Raw genomic sequence first — 21,834 nt, 5'->3', positions numbered from 1 at the left:
CACGGGCCGGCCTAAGGGGCGCACTTGGAGCCCCTGGCCGCAGCCATTTCCGGCTCTTTGTGTGACAGCCGCGGCGGCAAAGGGGCGGGATCTCGGGGACAGAGGCGGAGCCGCGGTGGGTGGAGGGGCGGGGCCGAGGGCGGGGCCCAGCGCGGCGGCCGCCAAGCGGAGCCGGGCAGAGCATCCTGCGCCCCGGCGCGGGGCCCCGCGGTAGCCTCCGGCCGCTCTCCTAGACCTGCCCCAGACCCAGGTAAGACCCAGGCTCGCAGGCCTTGGGGCCGGCGTGGGGACCGGGATGCTGCTGGGCATGGCGACGCGGCCGCAAGGATGCGCGAGGGGTCTACACCCCTTCTCCGAGCCCCGCGAGGGTGCTCGGCTCGGCGGCTGGACTAGCGCGGCCTGGGAACACCGAAACCCTCCGAAGGCTGGGCCTCAGGTCCGGAACAGCCCCGTACCCTCTCCGGCCCACTCTGGGCCCCGAAGTGCGTACCTCCTGCGGGGAGGCGCCGACGCACGGCGGAGCTGGGGCGCGGCGGTGGTGGCAGCAGCAGCAGGTGCGCGGCCTGGGCCGGAGCCACCGGCCCGGGAGGACGCGGCGCTCATCCCGAGCACCGGAGACACCTGCAGCGGCCGTGAGCCCGGCGGCGGCGGTGGTCTCCCCGCACCCAGGTACTGCAGAGCGCCGGCCGCCGCCTCTGCGGCCGCAGCCACCATCACCTCCTCCAGGGCCAGCGAGGGCCTCCTGGGCCCGCCTGGCAGCCTCCTTGGGCTCACAGCGCCCTGCAGTGAACGTGAGATGGGTGGGGCGAGGGGCGAAGAGGCGATGTTTAGGGGTGCGGGCTTTAATGAGAGAGGAGACACGCCTGACCCGCTTTGAAGCCTTCCGGCCTAGCATCGCTCTCCCTGCCGGCTGTCTGGGGGCGGGAGAGGAGGTGGGAGAAGCGGGGGATTGGGCTGACTCCTGGGGTAAAGGTTGGGTTTTCCTGAGCTCTGAAGACTCGGGAAGATGCCTACCTGTCTGTAGCGGCATCTGCTTTTCAGGACAGCCCTCCCCCTCCAAGGGTACACCGTGTGAAAAGGAAGAGAAGGGCATGCTCTTCGTGTGCAGTGGGGGCGGGGGTGGGAAGCATGGTCCGACAGGAGTATGGTTCTCTGTATGGAGAACCTGGCAGAGCAGGACCCTAGGACTGCCCAGGTGCCCTCCCCAGCCCAGGGAATTTGACTTTGACCTCTGCTTGCCTGGTTTCCGCAGCACAGCAGAAAGACTCGCCAAGGGTTGATAGGCCCTTACAGCCAGGCCAAGAAGAGGACAAGGATTTTTTCCTGCCGGCTGGCTTGTGCCTTCATGGCTAGACCGGGAGCATGGGGCAGTCCTGCCGGCTTGCGGAGAAAATCAGGAGAGTGCTGGTTCCCACACTCCCCCTTTCCACCTTCTGCCTGTGTCCCCAGCGCAGTGGGTGTCTTACCTTACTCCTGGGCACAGGCCCTGTTGCAAGCCGTGCTGGCAGGCATGGAGATCACAAATGCTGGAGAGCAAAACATCTTAGGTTTATCTTGCTGGCAGGATGGTGAAGGACCTAAAAGTTGTTTCCTCCACCATCAGACCCCTAAGACCGCCCACCTCCAGTTCCAGATACTGCCCTGCGGAACCACCATCCCCACTGGCTATTTGCCTATGTCAAAAATTGTTTTCAAGAAAGGAGCCAGTGAACACATTAATCCTCAAGAGCTAAATACACAAGAATCTCCCATTAGACACAGAGCAGGTGCTTCAGAAGTCATTTGACCAGAAAGGAAACAGAAACTTGGAGGTATTTTAATGGAAAATAAAGCTTTAAGTAAATAATATTTGATATCTCTAGTGGTGGAATTTCAGGCAGTGGGCTGGAGGTGGGGGTGGGGAACTGGGTAGCAGTTTGGGGGAACAGCTTGCTGAAATGACAACAGCTAGCAGCTGTCAGCTCTGTTTGCTTGCTGCAAGGGCAACTTTGGCCCTGAGGACAAAAATACCATAAGAGTTGTGTGTGTGTATATATTTGTGTGTAACTGGTCAGGGTTACTGTCACTCGAGGCTATTATTGAGCACCCAGTGACCACTTGGAGGAGGTGAGACTTTCCCATAGAGAGTTACTTGTTGGCACTGGCTGCCATCTGCCAGGGCAGCTCCGAGGCCACAAGGAGAGTGTGTTATTGCTCACAAAGCCAGTTCCTCTGGCTAGTTCTGCAGACTGAGCCTCTGGCTGGGGGCATTAGAGCTCTGCTCACTAAGCTGCTTTATTATATTTTCTGGCCAGTTCTGACTGGTTCCGTAAGCATCCAAGCCTACTTTGTTCAGTCCCTGCTGGAAATGGAAAGGGAAAAAGTCATTTTACACATTAGACCGGGAGGAGGGTGTAAAATCCACCAGGATCAGAGAGTTTTACTCCAATCAAATCAGAGGCTGGCCCACAGAAGACAGTAGACAAGAAAATTTAAAAAGTGGAAAAAGGTCTTGAGGGGATAGTGCATGTCCCCTCTGATATATTACGCCCTCTTGGGCATTCAGAGGGCCTCGGCTGCTGTCATTGACCAGAAAGCTGAATTAGGTGATGAATAAGCAACAAGCTGATTAACATTGGGAACAGCATTCCTGGAAAACAGTGCTGAGCTCCTCCAGCCTCCACATTTGATGATCAGCCTACCCTCTCAAAGAGGTTTCTTTTGGCTGCTGTTGGCCCCAGGGTTCCACCAAGGGCTGCACAAAATGGCCTTTTATAGCCTCCATGTGGCTACCATAACAATGAGTCTATTTCTTTACTGGCAAGTATTAATTATTCACTTGAAGTTGACGAAACCAGACATCAGTCATCTCATTGGAGCTTTTGTAAAAGGCCTTTGGTCTTATTGTTCTGAGGAGCATAGCTGAGTCTAGGGTCTAGAGGATGGACCCTGCATTAGTAGTGGAGGTGGGGCAAGAGGGTGGAGGATGCTGCCGCCCCTGGCAGTGACACAGTGTGCCAGCTGTGGTGGGCAAAGAGCTGGTACTTCATTGGATGCTCTCATTAGACAAGGGCTGCATGAAAATGCTATGTAAACTGTCTAACACATAGTAAATACTATTTTATGTGTGTGTCTATTGTTGTAATGTATTAATGACATAATCATTAAGAATGTGACTCATGCTACATTATATATTGTGTCAATTTAAGATGACAAATTTTTTTATTGTTGTCATGGTTGATTCTGCTAAAGAATTCCATGGCTTTAGAGGGCCTCCCACCAGGAAGGTTCCACCCTGGTCACCCAACGGACACTACATTGCTGGTGGCCATGTCCAAGAACAGCCCTTCTGTGAGTTGATCAGTTAAGTCTTCACTGCGTGGGGATGAGGAGCGACAGGAATTCCTTGACGTGCTAAGAGGAGTCCAGTTTGGGAGAAGGAGGTGTCGTCCACACAGAGTTCTTATCAACCCTTGTACCTCCAGAACGTTCCTGGATTTTGCTTTTCCCAGGGCAGTTGGTCTCTGTGACCATGAAACCCAGTCCCAGGTTGAGCTTCTAAAGGTAGCCAAAGGAAAGCCTGATAAGCAGGGATGTCAGTAAGGGCTTCAGCTGGGACACGTTCCTGAGTAACGCACTGAAGGTAGATGTAGCTGGAGTAGGCAGACAGAAGGGGGAAGGAATTTACTGAGCAGACACCCAGAGGTAGTTCTCACATTTCAACACATAGATCAGGAAGGACCTCTTCCTCTGTGTACATTCAGCATTTTGCAACCCCACCAAAAATGTTAAGGGCATGCAGGCAGAGAGAGAGCAGTATACTGTGGTCTTCAGACGCAGGATTTATCCCTGCCTTGCTGTGTGCCTTTCAATCAGCCACTACCTCTCTGACTTTGAAAACTGGGGAACTGAAAGCAGCCTGCCCAGCTCATTACCTACCTTTTGCCACGGGAGCCCACGGATGAGATAATGTCTGTAAACCCCAGTCTGAGAAGAAGAAAAGGCCCTGGAAACAGAGGAGAGAAGGAAGTTCCTGAGTGTGTGGCCCTTTTAGATGGCTGCCCTCCATTCCTAAAGGGACAATTTATTAATTATATATTGTGTGTCAATTGAAGAAGACAAATCTGTGGTCTCTCTGTACCCCTGAGCCAACTGAAAGGGAAACTGAAAGGCACTTTGTGATTCACGGATTCTATCAAGGCCCCTGGAAGGCCTTGTCTGTACAAAGACACTTCAGAATGTGGTCAGTGGCTGTGGGACGCCTCCCAGAATGCAAAGAGGTTGGGTACCGGCTACCGCGCCCTGGCCACTATGCTGAGGACTGTGTGCGATGTGCCTCAGAGGACCACCAATCAGGTCATACTTCTTGCACCCTGGCAGCAGAGGTGGAAACAATGTGGGCGCCAATTCTTGAAAGAAAGTGTTTTGAAAAGGCAGAGCTTGGGTTCAGGCAGAATTTCTTGCAGGGATCATTCTGGCTAAGTGGCATTTTGATAGACTTGCGGCAACTCAGCAACAGTATAAGGAGAGGAGAGAGTAAACATGACCTGGAGAGCTGCCCAAGAAAGACTCAATGATGACATCATCAATAGGTCTTTTGATTTCGTGTTTGCATCATCCTTAGGCCATTGTAGAGCAGTGGTTATCGGGCATTTATCTCTTTATGGAATAGGGAGATATTTAGTGTGTCCATGGTGTGTGGTCTCTGTCTTCTAAATAATGCAGGAGATGAGGTCCTCTGCAGAAAGTAAAGGTAGTGGACTGGTAAGGAGAGTGCGGGAGGTGTCCGGAGGTTTGGAACAGCTGCCTTTGTGGGTGGAATAAGAAATCAGATGGGAATGAATGAGAGCATTGTCTAACTGTACCAAAGGCCCAGTTGAGATCAAAGAGACTCTGCAGGGCTGACCCTCATAGAAGACACTCAGTAGCTCAGTGTTAAGTGAAGGGATACCTGAGAATGATATTCTGTTTGTGTTTTTCAGTTGTGGTGCTTTAAGACCACTTCAGGCAAGATATGAACGATGAGATAAGAATCCAAAACTCAGGGTCAGCCATCAACCTCCAAGAATGCTATACATTCATAGGGGAAAGAGAAATGAAGTTCTGCTTTTTATTTTTTTGAGGTGGAAACAATGACAGAAGAAACTTCTAAATATATCCCCTTACATTCTTATTACAATAAGACTGACTTAGATATGGTGCCTTAGGGGCCCATAATGATTTAAATTTTGTGGGTTTTTTTTTTTTTTAAAGAAGACTTTGATTGTTGACCATTGGCTCTTGCATTCAGCAAATTGTTCATGAAGTGTTAGTTAAGCAAGTAATACCTAGGATGTGCCCAGCTCTGTGCTAGTTGTTATGGGTCAGCCCCCGAAAAGATGACAGTTAATCCTTGTCTTGTCATTTTTGGTGATTCAAAGAATTAGTAAAATATAAAGCAGTTTATAATGCAATAGGAAATTATGGACTCCAGATTGTGAGGGCTTTGGAAATCCAAGAAGTGAAGCTTGTGATGGTTCAGTTGGTCAGACCTTCATGGAGGAGTCTGTCTTGAATTGGGTCTTGACACTGATCAAGGGTAGGATATGAGAAGGAGAGAAGACAGTTCACTAGGGAGTAGAGAGAGCTTGACAAAGGCATGAGGCAAGAATGTTCATGGGCCGGTTTATGGCACCCTGCATACTCAGACCACAGAGGATAGGCCCTGTTGGGAAGCGTGGTCTTGAAGGACTCCCTTTGGATGGAGTGTCCTATTTATAGTCACGGTCATTTGCTTTTGAGTTGGAATGACCCTGAGAGAGGTTCTGGTTCAGTGATTCCTATCTAGTTGTTTTGGGATTTGCTTTCATTTTTTCCTCAGTGCATTTGATGAACAGTGTCAACATACAGCACGTCACACCCAGCAGCCAGTCCCCCTCCCAGCTCTAGCACTATTTTCTTCCACTCAAGAAAAAAGATGAACATTTAAGCAATGATTCCGTGAGAGGACTTTGACCCCTCCCTTACATATCATAAAAAGCAGCTTGTTTGCCAGCCTCATTTCTTAAACTGTTATTAGGACAAGTTGCCGCAATAACCTTCACAACAGAGGTTTTGCCATCGTGGTTGAGAACCACTACAAGACCAACCTCCATATTTTACGGGCGGGGAAATTGCCCTTTTAGAGTGAGGCAAAGGTTCAGGGGCCGATGTCAGTCTTCAGGCTGAGCCACATTCAAGTTGCAACTTCACATCCACGAAACAGGTTTCCGTGCTCCAAGCCAGTGACTGAACAAAAGTCTCGCTCTTTGTTTCCACAGCAGATGTGGTGGCTTCCCTTTCTGCGTTTTAGCAGGTGCTTCTGAGAGGCAGCTCCCCTCTCCTCCGATACAAGTCACACTGGTGCCCCGCCTGCCCCCGCCATGGTGTCCTGTCCCAGCAGGAGCAAATCAGCAAGCTGCCTTTGGTGGCAAGACTGCCCCTCCCAAGAGGGTGAGATCTGCCTGGGTAGGTTGTCAACAGAAAGGCCTCCTCACCCCTGGCAACACAGGAAGAAGCTGAGTGAAACGGCAAATACAGCGATAAGCCCTGTAGCCTCACCAGCATGTTTTCCTTTGCTGTAAACAGAGAAGCGGGTAGGCCTTCTCCAGAGACCCAAGTCGGGGCTGACCTGGACTTCTCTGCTCTGAGCTCAGGTCCCCTGTGTGAGAGAAGCTGCAGGGGATGGGGCTTCTGAGCCCCGAAGTCCACAGGGAGGGACTTGCTTAGCAGAGGCTGCCTGAGACAGCGCTGTGGACTGGGCCAGCTGTCTGATTGCCAGCAAGGAAGCCTTGGGTTGTTGTCTTTTAAATAAATTTTTAAATTTTGATCAAAGCCATACATAGACATGCTTGAAAGAATCAAATAGTATTGAAAGACTCAGTGAAAAACAAGCATCCAGTGCCCATCTCCTGTAGAGGGCTGCTGCCTTTAACTCACCGTTTCTTCCAGTACTTGCCTCCAGATCTCTAAATGATATGCTTCTGCTGCCGTTTCTTAATTTATCTGTGCTATGCACCGTCTCTTCACTTCCTGCTGTGATGGATGAAGAGTTCACTTTCTGACACCATCCTCCTCCCTCTTCTGCCCGCATCTTACAATATAGTAAGAGCTCTGTTTTAACCTAAATTATGTTTAAAGCATCTGCATTATGAAGACTTGTAAATGATGACCCCTAGAGAGCCACGGTATGTCCTTTGATTGTATTTCCTTTCTTACATAGAGTTTTCTTTTATTGCAGAATTAGAATTCTTCCTCCCTGGTTCTCTCCCTCCCTTCCTTCCTTCTGTCTAATATTCCTCTTTTTCATTTATAGCACTGTCACATCAGGTTCCCCTCAGTCTCCCAGGAAGTTGCAACGTTGGCCCAGCTCAACCCCTAACTACACAAGGGACCCTGCCCAAGTCCTCTCATCTCTTGACCTCAGTGTCCTCATAGTAGAAAGAGAGAGCTCAGGTAGGAGACTTGTCCTCATTCTAAATCTCAAAGCCTGTCACCCCACCCACAGATTTTTGTGTCTGAGGAATCTCTCCTTGGCAGGACAGTCCCAGGCCCTGGCCACAGAAACAGGCAGAGGAGGGCCCGGTTTGGGCCCTGCCTCATGGTATTCTGCTCACCCCACAGTCCAGGGGCTCCCTCTGGGTCGGTGTGGCTGTGTCTCTTGCTGTCCTTTTCTCTCATGTTCATTTTCATTCATGCATGTAAGGTCAGCATACTCCCCAGACTCCCCAGGCTCCCACTCCTGCTCTCTTTGTCCCGCTCCTGCTTGTATTATATATACCCTAAGGTCTCCAAAAGTGGTCATACAAATTCTAACATTTTTTGGTAACAGCTTTATTGAGTTATGGTTCACATACTGTATAATTCACTCATTTAGAGCATACAGTTCAGTGGTTTTAGTAAATTCACAAAGTTGTGCAACCTTCGTCAGGATGAATTTTTATAACATTTTTATCACCCCAGAAAGAAACATCATACCCTTTTAGCAATGCCACCTATTTTCCCCAATATCTACCCCAAATCTAGGCAATTACTAATCTACCTTATTTCTCTGTGGATTTACCTATTCTGGATATTTCCTTTAAAAAGCATATTGCGCTTCTTTCAGTATAATATTTTCAAAGTTCATCTATGATGTAGCATGTATCCACAATTCATTACTTTTTGTGGCTGAATAATATTCCATAGTATGAATGTTCCATATTCTATTTATTCATTCATCATTTGATGGACATTTGAGTTGTTTCTACTTTTAAGCTATTATGAATAATGCTACTATGAACATTCATGTACAAGTTTTTTTGTGAGTATATATTTCCATTTCTTTTAGGAATATACCTAGAAGTGCAGCTGCTGGGTCTTATGGTAACTCTGCGTTTTAAACTGTGAGGAACTGCCTCACAGTTTTCCAAAGGGGCTGCACTCTTTTGCATTCCTACCAGCAATGACTGGGGGCTCCAATCTCACACCTTCACCAACACTTGTACTTACCAGTCTTTTTTATTATAGCTATTCTAATGGATATGAAGTGATATCTCATTATGATTTTGATTTGCATATCCCTGAGGACTAAGAATAATAATTATCTTTTTATGTGATTATTGCCCATTTGTATATCTTCTTTGGAGAAAAGTCTGTTCAGATCTTTTGCCCATTTAAAAATTGGATTGTCTTTTTATTTATTGAATTTTAAGAGTTCTTTATATATTCTACATGCCTAGAAGATATATGATTTCCAATTTTCTCCCATTCTGTGGATTGTCTTTTTACTTTCTTGATAATGTGATAATGTCCTCTGAAGTACAAGTTTTAATTTAATTTTGATGATGCATAGTTTTGCCTACTTTCTATTTCATTGCTTATGCTTTTGGTGTCATTACATATTTCATGGTTCCAAAGGTTTACTTCTTTTTTTCTGTAAGAGTTTTAGCTGTCACGTTCATGTCTTTGATCCATTTTGAATTAATCTGTTATATGGTGTGAGATAGAGGTTAAACTTCATTCTTTTGAATGTGGTGTCCAGCCATCCCAGAACCATTTGGTGAAAACAGAATATTTTCCCCATTGCATTACCTTGGAACCCTTGTCAAAAATCAATTGAATATAAATGTGATACTTTATCTTTGGATTCTCATTTCTTTCCATTGATCTATATGTCTGTCCTTATTCCCCACTGTTTGATTACTGTAGCTTTGTAGTAAGTTTTTAAATCAAGAAGTGTATATCCTCTAATTCTGTTCTCTTTTGAGATTGTTTTGGCTATTCTAAACAGTCCCTTGAATTTCCATGTGAATTTTAAGAACAACTTGTCAATTTCTGCACAGCAGCCAGCTGGGATTTCGGTAGAGATCGTGTTAGATCTGTATCAGTTTGGGAAGTATTGCCACTTTAACAGTAAGTCTTCCAGCCTATGAAAATGCACCTCATGTATGCGTGCGTGTGCCTTGTGCTCAGTCGTGTCTGACTCTTCGTGACCCCTGGACTGTAGCCCTCCAGGCCCCTCTGTCCATGGCATTCTCCAGGCAAGAATACTGGAGTGGGCTGCCATTTTCCTGCTCCAGGGATCCTCCCAAACCAGGGATTGAACCCATGTCTCTTGCATCTTCTGCACTGGCAGGCAGATTCTTTACACTGTGCCACATGGGAAGCCCCTCATTTATGTGACCTTTCTTTTGTTTTCCCACAGTGTTTTATAGTTTTCAGAGTATAGATTTTACAATTCTTTTTACTAAATTTATTCCTAAATGTCTTATTACTTTTGATACTATTGTAAATAGAGCTGTTTTCCTAATTTCATTTTTACATTGAGCATTGCTAATGTATAGAGATACAATTGATTTCCATACGTTAATCTCATATCCTGAAATCTTGCTGGACATGTTTATTCATTCTAGTAATTTTCTAGTGGGCTTTTAAAGGATTTTCTGCATACACAACCATGTCATAGAGATAGTTTTATGTCTTCCTTTCTAATGTGGATATCACTTATTTCATTGTCTTTCTTAATGGTTCTAATATCCAGGCTAGAACCTCCAGCACAATGTTGAATAGAAATGGAGAAAGCAAATCTCTTTGCCTTCTTTCTAATCCTAGGGAGAAAGCATTTAGTCTTTCACCATTAAGTCTGATGTTGGCTGTGGGTGTTTCTGTAGCTGCCCTTTATATGGCTGAAAAATTTCTCTTCTGTTTGTAGTTGGTTGAGTGTTTTTATCATGAAGCAGTGTGAATTTTGTGAAATGCTTTTTCTGCCTGTTGTTGACATGATCCTGTGGGATTTATCCTTTATTCCGTGGGGATAGCTTATCACATTCATTGATTTTTGGATGTTAATGGCAAACCAATCTTAGATTCTGCAGTAAATTTCATTTGGTTTTAGTGTATAATCCTTTTTATATGTTGCTAGATTTGGTTTTGTTGGGGGACTAACTTTTATGGTACACTTCCTACCTACCGAGCTGTTCGCATGGATTAACTTATTTAGTTTTCAAAGTATATGAAATAGGAACTACTCATATTATTCCTCATATCAAAAATGAGGCAAGTGAGGCTCAGAACGATTATGCCATTTTCCTAAGGCCACACAGTCAGGGAGTGATAGAGTCACGACTCTGGTTCACCACCACACTAAACCACCTCTAGTGATCATATCAACGGGGGTTCAGTTCAGTTCGTCACTCAGTCTTGTCTGACTCTTTGTGACCCAATGGACTAAAGCATGCCAGGCCTCCCTGTCCATCACCAACTCAAACTCAAACTCATGTCCATCAAGTCAGTGATGCCATCCAACCACCTCATCCTCTGTCGTCCGCTTCTCCTCCCGCCTTCAATCTTTCCCAGCATCAGGGTCTTTTCCAATGAGTAGGTTCTTCACATCAGGTGGCCAAAGTATTGAAGTTTCAGGTTCAACATCAGTCCTTCCAATGAATATTCAGGACTGATTTCCTTTAGGACAGAGTGGTTGGATCTCCTTGCTGTCCAAGGGACTCTCAAGACTCTTCTCCAACACCACAGTTTAAAAGCATCAATTCTTTGGCACTCAGCTTTCTTTGTAGTCCCGGTCTCACATCCATACATGACTACTGGAAAAACCATAGCTTTCAATACATGGACCTTTGTCAGGAATGTCTCTGCTTTTAAATATGCTGTCTAGGTTGGTCATAACTTTTCTTCCAAGAAACGTCTTTTAATGTCATGGCTGCAGTCACCATTTGCAATAATTTTGGAGCCCAGGAAAATAAAGTCTGTCATTGTATCCATTGTTTCCCCATCTATTTGCCATAAAGTGATGGGACCGGATACCATTACCTTAGTTTTGCTAATGTTGAATTTTAAGCCAATTTTTTCACTGTCCTCTTTCACTTTGATCAAGAGGCTCTTTAGTTCTCCACTTTCTGCCATAAGGGTGGTGTTATCTGCATATCTGAGGTGATTGATATTTCTCCCGGCAATCTTGATTCCAGCTTGTGCTTCTTCCAGCCCAGCGTTTCTCATGATGTACTCTGCATATAAGTTAAATAAGCAGGGTGACAATATACAGCCTTGATGTACTCCTTTCCCAATTTGGAACCAGTCTGTTGTTCCATGTCCGGTCTAACTGTTGCTTCTTGACCTGCATACAGACTTTTCAGGATGCAGGTCAGATGGTCTGGTATTCCCATCTCGTTAAGAGTTTTCCAGAGTTTGTTATGATCCACACAGTCAAAGACTTTGGCGTAGTCAATAAAGCAGAAATAGATGTTTTTTCTGGAACTCTCTTGTTTTTTCGATGATCCAGCGGATGTTGGCAATTTGATCTCTGGTTCCTCTGCCTTTTCTAAATCCAGCTTGAACATCTGAAGTTCACAGTTCACATACTGTTGAAGCCTGACTTGGAGAATTTTGAGCATTACTTTACTAGCGTGTGCTGCTGCTGCTGCTGCTAAGTCACTTCAGTCGTGTCCAACTCTGTGTGACCCCATAGATGGCAGCCCACCAGGGTCCCCCATCCCTGGAATTATCCAGGCAAGAACACTGGAGTCAGTTGCCATTTCCTTCTCCAGTGCATGAAAGTGAAAGGTGAAAGTGAAGTCACTCAGTTGTGTCGGACCCTCAGCGACCCCATGGACTGCAGCCTTCCAGGCTCCTCTGTCCATGGGATTTTCCAGGCAAGAGTACTGGAGTCGGGTGCCATTGCTTTCTCTGTACTAGTGTGTGCTGCTGCTGCTGCTAAGTCGCTTCAGTCGTGTCCGACTCTGTGCGACCCCATAGACGGCAGCCCACCAGGCTCCCCCATCCCTGGGATTCTCCAGGCAAGAACACTGGAGTGGGTTGCCGTTTCCTTCTCCAGTGCGTGAAAAGTGAAAGTGAAGTCGCTCAGTCGTGTCTGACTCTTAGCGACCCCATGAGCTGCAGCGCACCAGGCTCCTCCATCCATATGAGTGCAATTGTGCGGTAGTTTGAGCATTCTTTGGCATTGCCTTTTTTTGGGATTGGAATGAAAACTCTTCCAGTCCTATGGCCACTGCTGAGTTTTCCAAATTTGCTGGCATATGGAGTGCAGCACTTTCACAGCATCATCTTTCAGGATTTAAAATAGCTCAACTGGAATTCCATCGCCTCCACTAGCTTTGTTCATAGTGATGCTTCCTAAGGCCCATTTGACTTTGCATTCCAGGATGTCTGGCTCTAAGTGAGTGATCACACCATTATGATTATCTGGGTCGTGAAGATCTTTTTTATATAGTTCTTCTGTGTATTCTTGCCACCTCTTCCTAATATCTTCTGCTCTGTTAGGTCCATACCATTTCTGTCCTTTATTGTGCCCGTCTTTGCATGAAATATCCCCTTGGTATCTCAAATTTTCTTGAAGAGATCTCTAGTCTTTCCCATTCTGTTGTTTTCCTCTATTTCTTTGCATTGATCACTGAGGAAGCCTTTCTTATCTCTCCTAGCTATGTTGGAACTCTGCATTCAAATGGGTGTATCAATGGTGGGTGTGAGATGATTTTCATGTGATACTCAGACCTGTGTTTGTTTTCAGTGTTCTTTATTTTCTATTTTAATTTTGTTTGTTTTAAAATTTATTTAGTTTTAATTGGAGGATAATTACTTTACAATATTGTATTGTTTTCTGCAATACATCAACAGGAATCAGCCATAGGTATACATATGTCCCCTCCCTCTGTTTATGGCAGGTGATAGTAGTTCTCTATTAGTGATCATGATATAAAGTTTCCTTCTAAAATATAATTATAAAATTGAAACAAAAAGCCTATTTAGAAAAAAACTACTAAGCAAATAGGATATGATTGCATATTCCATGTTGATGTAAATTATGTTATTAATAGTGAAGGAGAAGGGACGGGAAAGCTAGAAATAAAGACAGGCTAAGCCACCACATTCCTCTTGTGTTGTTGGGGAATTCAGACGTGTTCATGCCTTCTTTCATCCAGTATGTCCTCTGTGCCTCCTATCCCCTTGCCATCCTGCTAAGGTCTCTGAGATTTTCAGTGATATGTGAGAAATGGTCTGTGGCCTCAGGGAGCTTGAACATGCAAGCGTCATTCTGCTCTGGGGTGGAGGGCACACGTGTTTTACTTCACAGACAAACTCAGATTGAGTGCTAGTTGTCACTTGGAGGTTTGTCTTTCATGAAAAGTATATGGAGGCTTCCTGTGAACTCATTGAGAAATAGAGCTGTAGTCAATGAGCAACATTTGCCCTGGCGTGGGAAGAGGAAGTACTAGTACTCGGAAACCTTCTGAGGCAGAAAGTGTGGGAAGAGAGGTAGGTACTGCTAATATACTTACCACTGGGTCATACGGTCACTCTGTATTTTAAAATTCCAGGAACTGCCAAAATGTATTCCAAGATGGCTGCACTATTTTATATTCCTACCAGCTATGTATGAGGGTTCCTTCCGATTTCATATCCTCCCCAACTTTGTGCTGATAAGCTTTGGGAGTTCCAGGGAAAAAGCAATCACGTCATAGAGGCGAGAGATCTTGAAGGATAAGTAAAATCAGAACCTGCGGTTATAGAGGAAGGAGATTTCAGTTCATAGATAACTGTTCACAGAATATTGCAAGTTATCACTTTACTTGCTCAGGTATTAAATATGTGAATAATTTCAATGACGTTCTTTTTGAAATATAAAGGACTTTCTTACTACTTATATTCCTTGTCACCTGCCCGGCTTTTAAAAACCTGGTATCTTGGACATCGTAATGCCTCTGTTGATGTTTTGGGACATCCATTCATTGAAAAAAATCTTGATTTCTAGCTGCATTTGTGTGCATGGCATTGTGCTAGTTCGTGGGTGTGAGACACAGCTCCTGTCCTCAAGGAGAACAGGATCATTTAGGGCAGGAGAGAACACATGGTAAGTTGTGAAATAGAACTTTAAATAAGGAGCACACTGGGACTTCCCTGGTGGTCCAGTGGCTAAGACTGTGTGCTCCCGATACAGGGTGCCCATGTTCGATCCCTGGTCAGGGAACTAGATCCCACATGCCACAACTAAAGAACCTGCATGCCGCAGCGAAGATTGACGATCCCACATGACGTAACTAAGACCCAGTACAGGCAAATAAATAAATAGATTTTTAATAATATCTTTTTTAATTTTAAAAAAATATAGAAGGAACACACTGGAGTCTGTAAGGACCACGAGAGAAAGTAGATTCAGGTAGCGTGGCCGGGGAGTCAGAAATTCTTCTTAAGGAGGTACCCATTTCCTTAGGTCTCTTCTAGCTCTAGGCTCATTCTGGCAGTGTGTAAGGTATTTGTTGAGTACTCTCGGGTACCGTGATATTGGTGGTACTCTTGCAGGCTGCTGAAATGTGTGGAGTTTTTCCCCTTACACTCCATGGCCCGGACCCCTGTGCCTGTGTGGTTCCTCTGTCCCCCCTGTATAGCTCCGTCTCTCCTCTCTACCCTCCACTGTGTGGCTGGCTCCTTACCTGTGGCTGCATGTTGTGGATTGGTTCAAGTCATGCTCTAAAGGTAGCACCGAGTGACATCTGTGGGGTTTGGAGCCACAAGCTCTGACCAATAAGTGGAGTGTTCCTGTAAAACTCTTCATTTCCAGTCCTCTCAGAATCAGCCCCCTGGTCCATGTGGGCACACCCGATGGAAGTCCTGTAAGATGTGCCCAAGTTACGTGTCCCTGCATGGTACCCACACCTGAAAAGAAGCTGCCTTTAATGTGTGAGAGGGTGTCAGCTGCTGGGAGAACCCTGTGACCTGTGCAGCCACGTCCTGTCACAGCAAATGTGCGTCCCTCACAATCTCCAGACATACTAGCACATACACATGATGGAAAAGCAGGTCACCTTCTGAATTACTTCTTTTGATTTTTTTTCCTTGATCAATCAATTGCTACTCAGCCTCAGCCTGCCTTTTATTTATTTTTATATGTTTATTTATGTATTTTTTATTTGCATAAAAAATATACATATGGATTTATTTTTTAACTTTTTTTTAATTTGTTTATTTTAGTTGCTTTCTAGCTGGGGAGATTTACACATAGAGAAAATATTTCTTGGCCTGTCATGAAACCCAAAAGTGACAGTTACCTAATCTTTCTAGTTTGGCAGAGTCTTGTTCTTCTTGAAGAAGGAAAAGGCAGTCAGATTAAAAAAAATAATAATAAAGTGCTTAGTACCTTTCAAAAAAAATTCAAAAGTAGGAGTGGTCTAGAAGAAAGGGCATAGAACAGGGGGCCAAGATATGCTGTTTCTGCCCTGACTCGGCCACTAGTGACCATGTGACCATGAATGAATGTTTTTACTTCTCAGCGACATTGTGTCCTCCCTAGAAAAACAGCAGAAATAACACCTGTCCCCTGGAACCTGCAGAGGAGTTGTGCCTGAGGAAGTCAACATGGAAGATCTAAGGAGTTGAGAATTAGTGATAATTATAATGCCTTTTTTTTTTTTTTGTAGGAGTGTTTTTGCAGTGCTTAATTCATCCATTTGCTCTCTTAAAAAGAAGCCATTCAACTAGCTAACATTTCTCCAGTGCTTGCTGTGTGCCTGCTGTTGGGCTGAGCATTCCACATGCTGTGATGTTATATAATGCTCACAATAAGTCACTGAGGACCAGGACTATTATTAATCATCACCTTTTTTCAGATAAGGAAAGGGAGGTTCGGAGAGGTTATGTAACATACTTAATGGTTATGCAGCTAGGAAGTGACAGATGACAGATTTTGAATCCAGAGCTTGAGCTTACCCACCATACTTAGCCTAGTTTTCCAGGTCATTAAAAATTATGACTTTTTTCCTTTTCCTTCTAGAAAGTCAGACGGAAAATGACAATGCAGATCTTTTGTTTAGAATGCATCAACCTGCAGTCCCAAAGCCAGGCTCTCCTAGTACCCATCCTGCATCTGTGGGGTGCGCCCCTTTTTGCTCAGAATCTATCAGTCATCTTGGCAACATGGGGGTGGGGGGCTGTAAACCCTTCTCAGAACCAGATTGCCTGGGAGTCCAATGTTATTACTTCTCAGTGAAACCAGGCTGCTGAGTTTAAGTTTATTATGAAGACACTGAATTTCAATCTGCCATGAATGCCCCACATTGCAGCTTGCAGCTGTGTCTGGTAAATGTTGCTCCCAGAACAGTGTTAATTTTTCAAAGTTTTATTAATTTCTTTTCCAAAGTGACAAAATGGCCACGTGGTCATGGACTGAATATTAAGAATTCTTCTCCTTTGGAAGATTGTGTAAAAGGTAGGACACTTGGGCTGGAAAAGAAGTACTTATATGTATACCTCAGTTAAAATTTCCACAATGTTTTTTCTTTCTGATTGATGTAGAGTTGGCAGTGACCTCCAGCACTTGGGTTAGAAATATCTGATTTCCTTCTCCCTTAGGCAGTGAATGATCTACAAACAAACAGAGAAATGCATTAGAGAAGCTGAATTTATGACGGAAATAAAGATTCCTAATTTACTGGCTCTGTAGGCCGTTCACTTATTGATTCTCTTTCAAGGGACGGATGGGCATTTTATTGTGTTAAAGGGGAAAATCTTAAGGGTTATTCTTGTAAATGAGTATTCTGGAATCTCAAAGCCTAGAAGAAACCCAGTTTATAGGAAGAAGAAGGCAGAGATCATGGCAAATAGGAGTCAGGGAAGATGCAGTAAGGGAAGATAGATCAGAACTGGGAGTGTATACACTGAGCTGGGAGTTTTAATGGAAATTTTCTAATGTATTTAAAATTGAATAGAAAAATTATCATAAATCCCTTTCTGTTAGCATCACACAGCATTGACAGTTAACTCATAGCTGTGTTTGTTTTATCTATTTCACTCATTCCCCATCTAGTATTATTTGGAAGCAAACCCCTGTATCCTTTTATCCATATTTTAGTAGGTACTTGTTAAAGACAAGGACTCTTTTAAAACATAGCTTCAATATTACTGTCATATCAAAAAATTAATAGCACTATTTCCTTAATATTGTCAAATAATCAAGTCAGTGACTACGAGAGAAATTTTCCCATTTTTGAATTTATGTTACAGTTTCATCTTTATGAAGGTTTGTTTGAAATAAGAACCAAATAAGGTAAACACATGTGATAGTCTAAGTCTTTTATCATCTGTAACGTCCACCTCCATCTTTTTTTCCCCTTGTACTTTTATTTGTTAAAGGTACTGAGTTATGTGTCCAGCAGACTTTCTCATAGATTGTCTTTTACTAATTGCATCGCTGTGGTGTTTTAACATGTTCTGTCCTCTGTATTTCCTGTCTGATGATATCCAAAGCTTGATTAGATTCAAGTGTTTTGGATTCAGCACTCTCCCTGAGGTGATAGTGTGTTTCTCCATCAGGAGACACAGAACGCCCGGTTGTCACTCATGTAGTGACGTAAGCAGTGGTTGATGATCAGAGCCTATGTCCATTTGTTCATTAGGTGTTGAAAACTAGAGATATTTTAATTCTGTGAATCTTTATGGGGAAAAAAGAAATACCTTTATAAATAGAGAAGCAGCCATCTCTTCTACAATTTAGTGATCCAGTGATGCAGTTGGTACAGGAAAGAATGGCTCAGTGTTTGCAAACTCTTTCCTTTTATTCATTGATTTTCAACATGAAAGTTCATTCACAGGCATCGTCCAACAGTAACAGAGGCACAAAACCAAGTTTTTATTATGTGTCTTTACAATCTTATGGATTCACATCTATTTGTATTGTTTCAAGTCCGTTGAGTTGTGCAAATTGGTCCTCAGATTGCCCCCTCTTTGGCCAGTGGAAGCTGCCTCAAGTTGGTCCTTTGACACAGCCTTGGCAGTCATAGATAAATAGCTGCTTCTAGGCCTTTCTTTGGGGTCACAGACAGTGGGACACAACTGAGCAACTGCACTGAACTGAACTGAGGCCTCTCTCTTTTTTTTTTAATTGAGATATGGTTGCTTTACAAATGTTGTGTTAGTTTCTGCTGTACAACGAAGCGAATCAGACATATATTTACATGTATCTTCTCCCTCTTCAACCTCCCTCTCACAACCCCCCATCCCACCCATCTAGGCTTTTCTTATGTAAGACAAACCTAGGTTCCAAGCCCAGCTCCACCACTTGTCAGCACTTGACCTTTTAATATTATCTAAATTCTGAGCTTCTGTTTGCTCATCCGTAAAATGGGAATAATCATAGTATTATACTTGCATTAACCCTTTATAGGGTTGATACAAGATTAAAATAGTCAAGTGCTTGGCAGAGTGACACAGAGAAGGGCTTAAAATGTTAGCTTTATTATTATTTGAATTAATGAAGAGAATTATTGGGGCTTTGAAGCTTATAGATCATTGCATGCTAAGCCGCTTCAGTTGTGTCTGACTCTTTGCGACCCTATGGACTGCAGCCTGCAAGGGATTCTCCAGGCAAGAATACTGGAGTGGGTTGCCATGTCCTCCTCCAGGGGAATCTTCTCAACCCAGAGATGAAACCCGCATCTCTTAAATCTCCTACATTGGGCAGGCGGGTTCTTTACCACTAGTGCTACCTGGGAAGATCATATAGATAAGAAGTCATATAGATCATTACGCCCTGAAAAATTCTGCAAAATGAACATCACATTAATGTAAGAAAGAACACAGTCTTTTCTGTGGACTGGCAGATGGTTGGTTTGGCTGTAGAACTGAAGACCGCAGTTAGAATTCAGGGCAGAGAGAGAGTGGAGGAAGAAGCATAGGTGTGGAGAGGGCCTGAGACCTCCCGCCCCCGTGAGGCCAGGCACCTGCTGAGGGCAGAGGGGAAGTCACTTCTGAGCTCCCTGCGCCCTCATTGGGTGGGGCCTTCGCTGTTGCCGGAGCGCGTGACAGGGAGGTGAGTTGAGAGCTCAGTGAGGCGTGAAGCGGTACTCAGCAGCTCAACCCCACCTGCCCTCCCGACCAGGCCTTAGGAAGACGCTGGGGCAGCCTGCGTGGGTGCACTGTGCAGCTGTGTCAGCCGGTCACAGCCTGGCCCAGCTCTGCTGTTGCTGGTCCTGTCCCGCCCTGGTCTCTCATTTCCTAATGAGCAAGGCGGATCCTCTGACACTGAGACTCCAGCCCTGATGCGGGTCTCAGGCTTCTCTGGGCTTGGGGATTGGGGGGGGGGGGGCACTCTCAGGAGCACAGTCTGCCTTCCCAGAATTTCTTTATTCAGATGTACTAAGGGATTGGAAATGACAACCCACTCCAGCACTCTTGCCTGGAGAATCCCATGGACAGAGGAGCCTGGCGGGCTACAATCCATGGGGGTTGCAAAGAGTCAGGACTGAAGTGACTTAGCTCACAAAGGATTAGCAGCAGCGGCTTCTTCATCATCTTTTTATAAAACTCAGTTTTTCGATTTTTGTTCACCTAGTCTACTGTTGCTTTTGTTTTCTTTGTTTTTTGCTTCATATAGTTCTGCTTTTGTAGTTAGTAATCCCTGCATTCTCATTTCTTCGAGTTGATTTTTATCCATTTTTAGGTTTTTGAGCAGAAAATTCACTTCATGCAATTCTGCTTTCTTAGTTTCTGTGAAATGCATCGAGACATTTATTCATGCTGTCTGTCTTTCGGTTCTAAATATTTTATAATTTCTATTTGAATTCCTCTTTAGCTATGAATAACCTGAGAGATACATTTTTACAAATTTTCACAGGCTTGGGTTTTTTTCTTTGCTATAAGTTGTGTTATCGATTTCTAGTTTTATGTCACGTAGTCAGTGAATATGACTTCTACAAGGTCATATTTGGGGGAACTTGTAAGAACTTGTTGTATGCCCTAAATCATGATCATGTTTTATTAATGTTTTGCATATGCTTTAAAAAATGAGTTTTCTGTTTGCTGAGTGCTGAGTTCTTAAAATAGCAGTTAGCTCCAGATAGGTAAGTGCTGTTTAGAACCTCTTCAACTTCAGTGTCTGGCAAAGTTCTCCTCAAAGCCACTGTACTCTGCCAGGGTTTGAGACACAAAAATGTCCATCTCGGGCTTATTTGCTTGGTGTAGCTCACAAAGAATACCATACTTCTAGGCCAAGGAAGACAATGGCTCTAATGTTTTTGCAAATCAGGTTAAATTCTCTGGAGTCTGAATTCTCTGATTCCCAGTTTAACTTCAAACTCTGGTTTCAATAATCTTTGGCACTCTTGATAATGGATATTTGTGTTATGCAAGAATTGAAGAGTAGAACTGATAAATATCTCCTTGAATAGCAAAAACTGGAGGTTGACTTTGACTCAAGTCTCAGCATCAGGCATGACTTGAGGTCCTTTGCTTCTGGTCTCTGTGGTCGCATAAGCATCATGTAACTTCCCTGAGCCTTGGTCTTCCATCGATTATGTGGATGTAATACGGCCTGCCATGAGAGGATTGTGGTGTGAGGTTCAGTCGAGGCAATAGACATAAAAAAGTACTTTGTAAATGTAAAGAGGGCTTCCCTGGTGGCTCAGACAGTAAAGAATCTGTCTGCAATGTGGGAGACCCGGGTTCGGTCCCTGGGTCAGGAAGATCCCCTGGAGAAGGGAATGGCCACCCATTCCAGTACTGTTGCCTGGAGAATTCCGTGGAAGTGGAGCTTGATGAGCTTCAGTCCATGGGGTCACAAAGAGCAACTAAGACACACACACACACACAAACTGTAAGGATATCCTTAGATATCCCACACAGATTGAGTAGCAAGTGGAAGTGGTCTCAACGCATGTTACTTACCTCCCTGGATGGTCTGGAAGAAGCCTGGACAGGGGTGGCCTGGGAGAAATGTTTGGAGGCCCCTGAAACTCTCCGTTTCCTTCTCTTGCATCCCCTCAGCGTGGACAACGGAAACTGCAGCCATGACCACCCACGTCACCCTGGAAGATGCCCTGTCCAACGTGGACCTGCTGGAAGAGCTGCCCCTCCCTGACCAGCAGCCATGCATCGAGCCCCCGCCTTCCTCCATAATGTACCAGGTAAGTCCTCCCAGAGCACCGGGACCAGGATGAGGGGCTCAGGAATTCTGGGGACCCCCGGAGAGGGTTTGCCCTGCGGGCAGAGGGAAGGGGGCTGCCTGAATCTAGAAGGTGAAAGGTCGTGAACTGATGGAGTCCCCGGTGCAGTGGTGGAGCTGAGTGTAAGAAATAGATTAGCTAGTAAACATATACCAGCGCCATTTCTCTTCCCAGGGAAAGGCTTGTTGGTCTGTTCTGACCCCAAATACCTTCCTGGCTATTCTTGCTGTGGCACCAACCAAGGTTTTGGCAGCTCTGACCTCATGAATTAAATATCACCATTAAAAAACCCCTAGAGCCTGCCTGGGTAATTACTTTTTCTTCGTGTATGTGAGAAGAGATCTTCAACTCCCCACAGCCCATAATGGCTCGGGGAAGCTGGTCACAGTTGTTTGCT

At 44.8% G+C, this 21,834-nt stretch overlaps 1 protein-coding gene across 3 annotated transcripts in view; it reads left to right on the top strand.

The window, feature by feature from the left end:
- The first annotated feature begins 139 nt into the window (after window positions 1–139).
- CYFIP2 (cytoplasmic FMR1 interacting protein 2) overlaps window positions 140–21,834 on the top strand; it is a 134,101-nt gene continuing 112,406 nt past the window's right edge. The window contains exons 1-3 of one of the 3 annotated variants that reach the window (XM_027545823.1): window positions 155–250; window positions 7,313–7,452; window positions 21,259–21,398. In XM_027545823.1, coding sequence (XP_027401624.1) covers window positions 21,282–21,398 — 117 coding nt within the window. In that variant the 5' untranslated portion in view covers window positions 155–250; window positions 7,313–7,452; window positions 21,259–21,281. Of the gene's footprint in view, window positions 251–7,312; window positions 7,453–21,258; window positions 21,399–21,834 lie in introns of all 3 variants that reach the window. The other 2 variants (XM_027545824.1, XM_027545822.1) reach the window with 2 other exon arrangements.

Source organism: Bos indicus x Bos taurus, chromosome 7, assembly GCF_003369695.1.
Source record: "Bos indicus x Bos taurus breed Angus x Brahman F1 hybrid chromosome 7, Bos_hybrid_MaternalHap_v2.0, whole genome shotgun sequence".
Classification (NCBI taxonomy): domain Eukaryota; kingdom Metazoa; phylum Chordata; class Mammalia; order Artiodactyla; family Bovidae; genus Bos; species Bos indicus x Bos taurus.
Note: the sequence above shows the minus strand (reverse complement) of the source record. Positions and strands in the feature narration are given on the sequence as shown.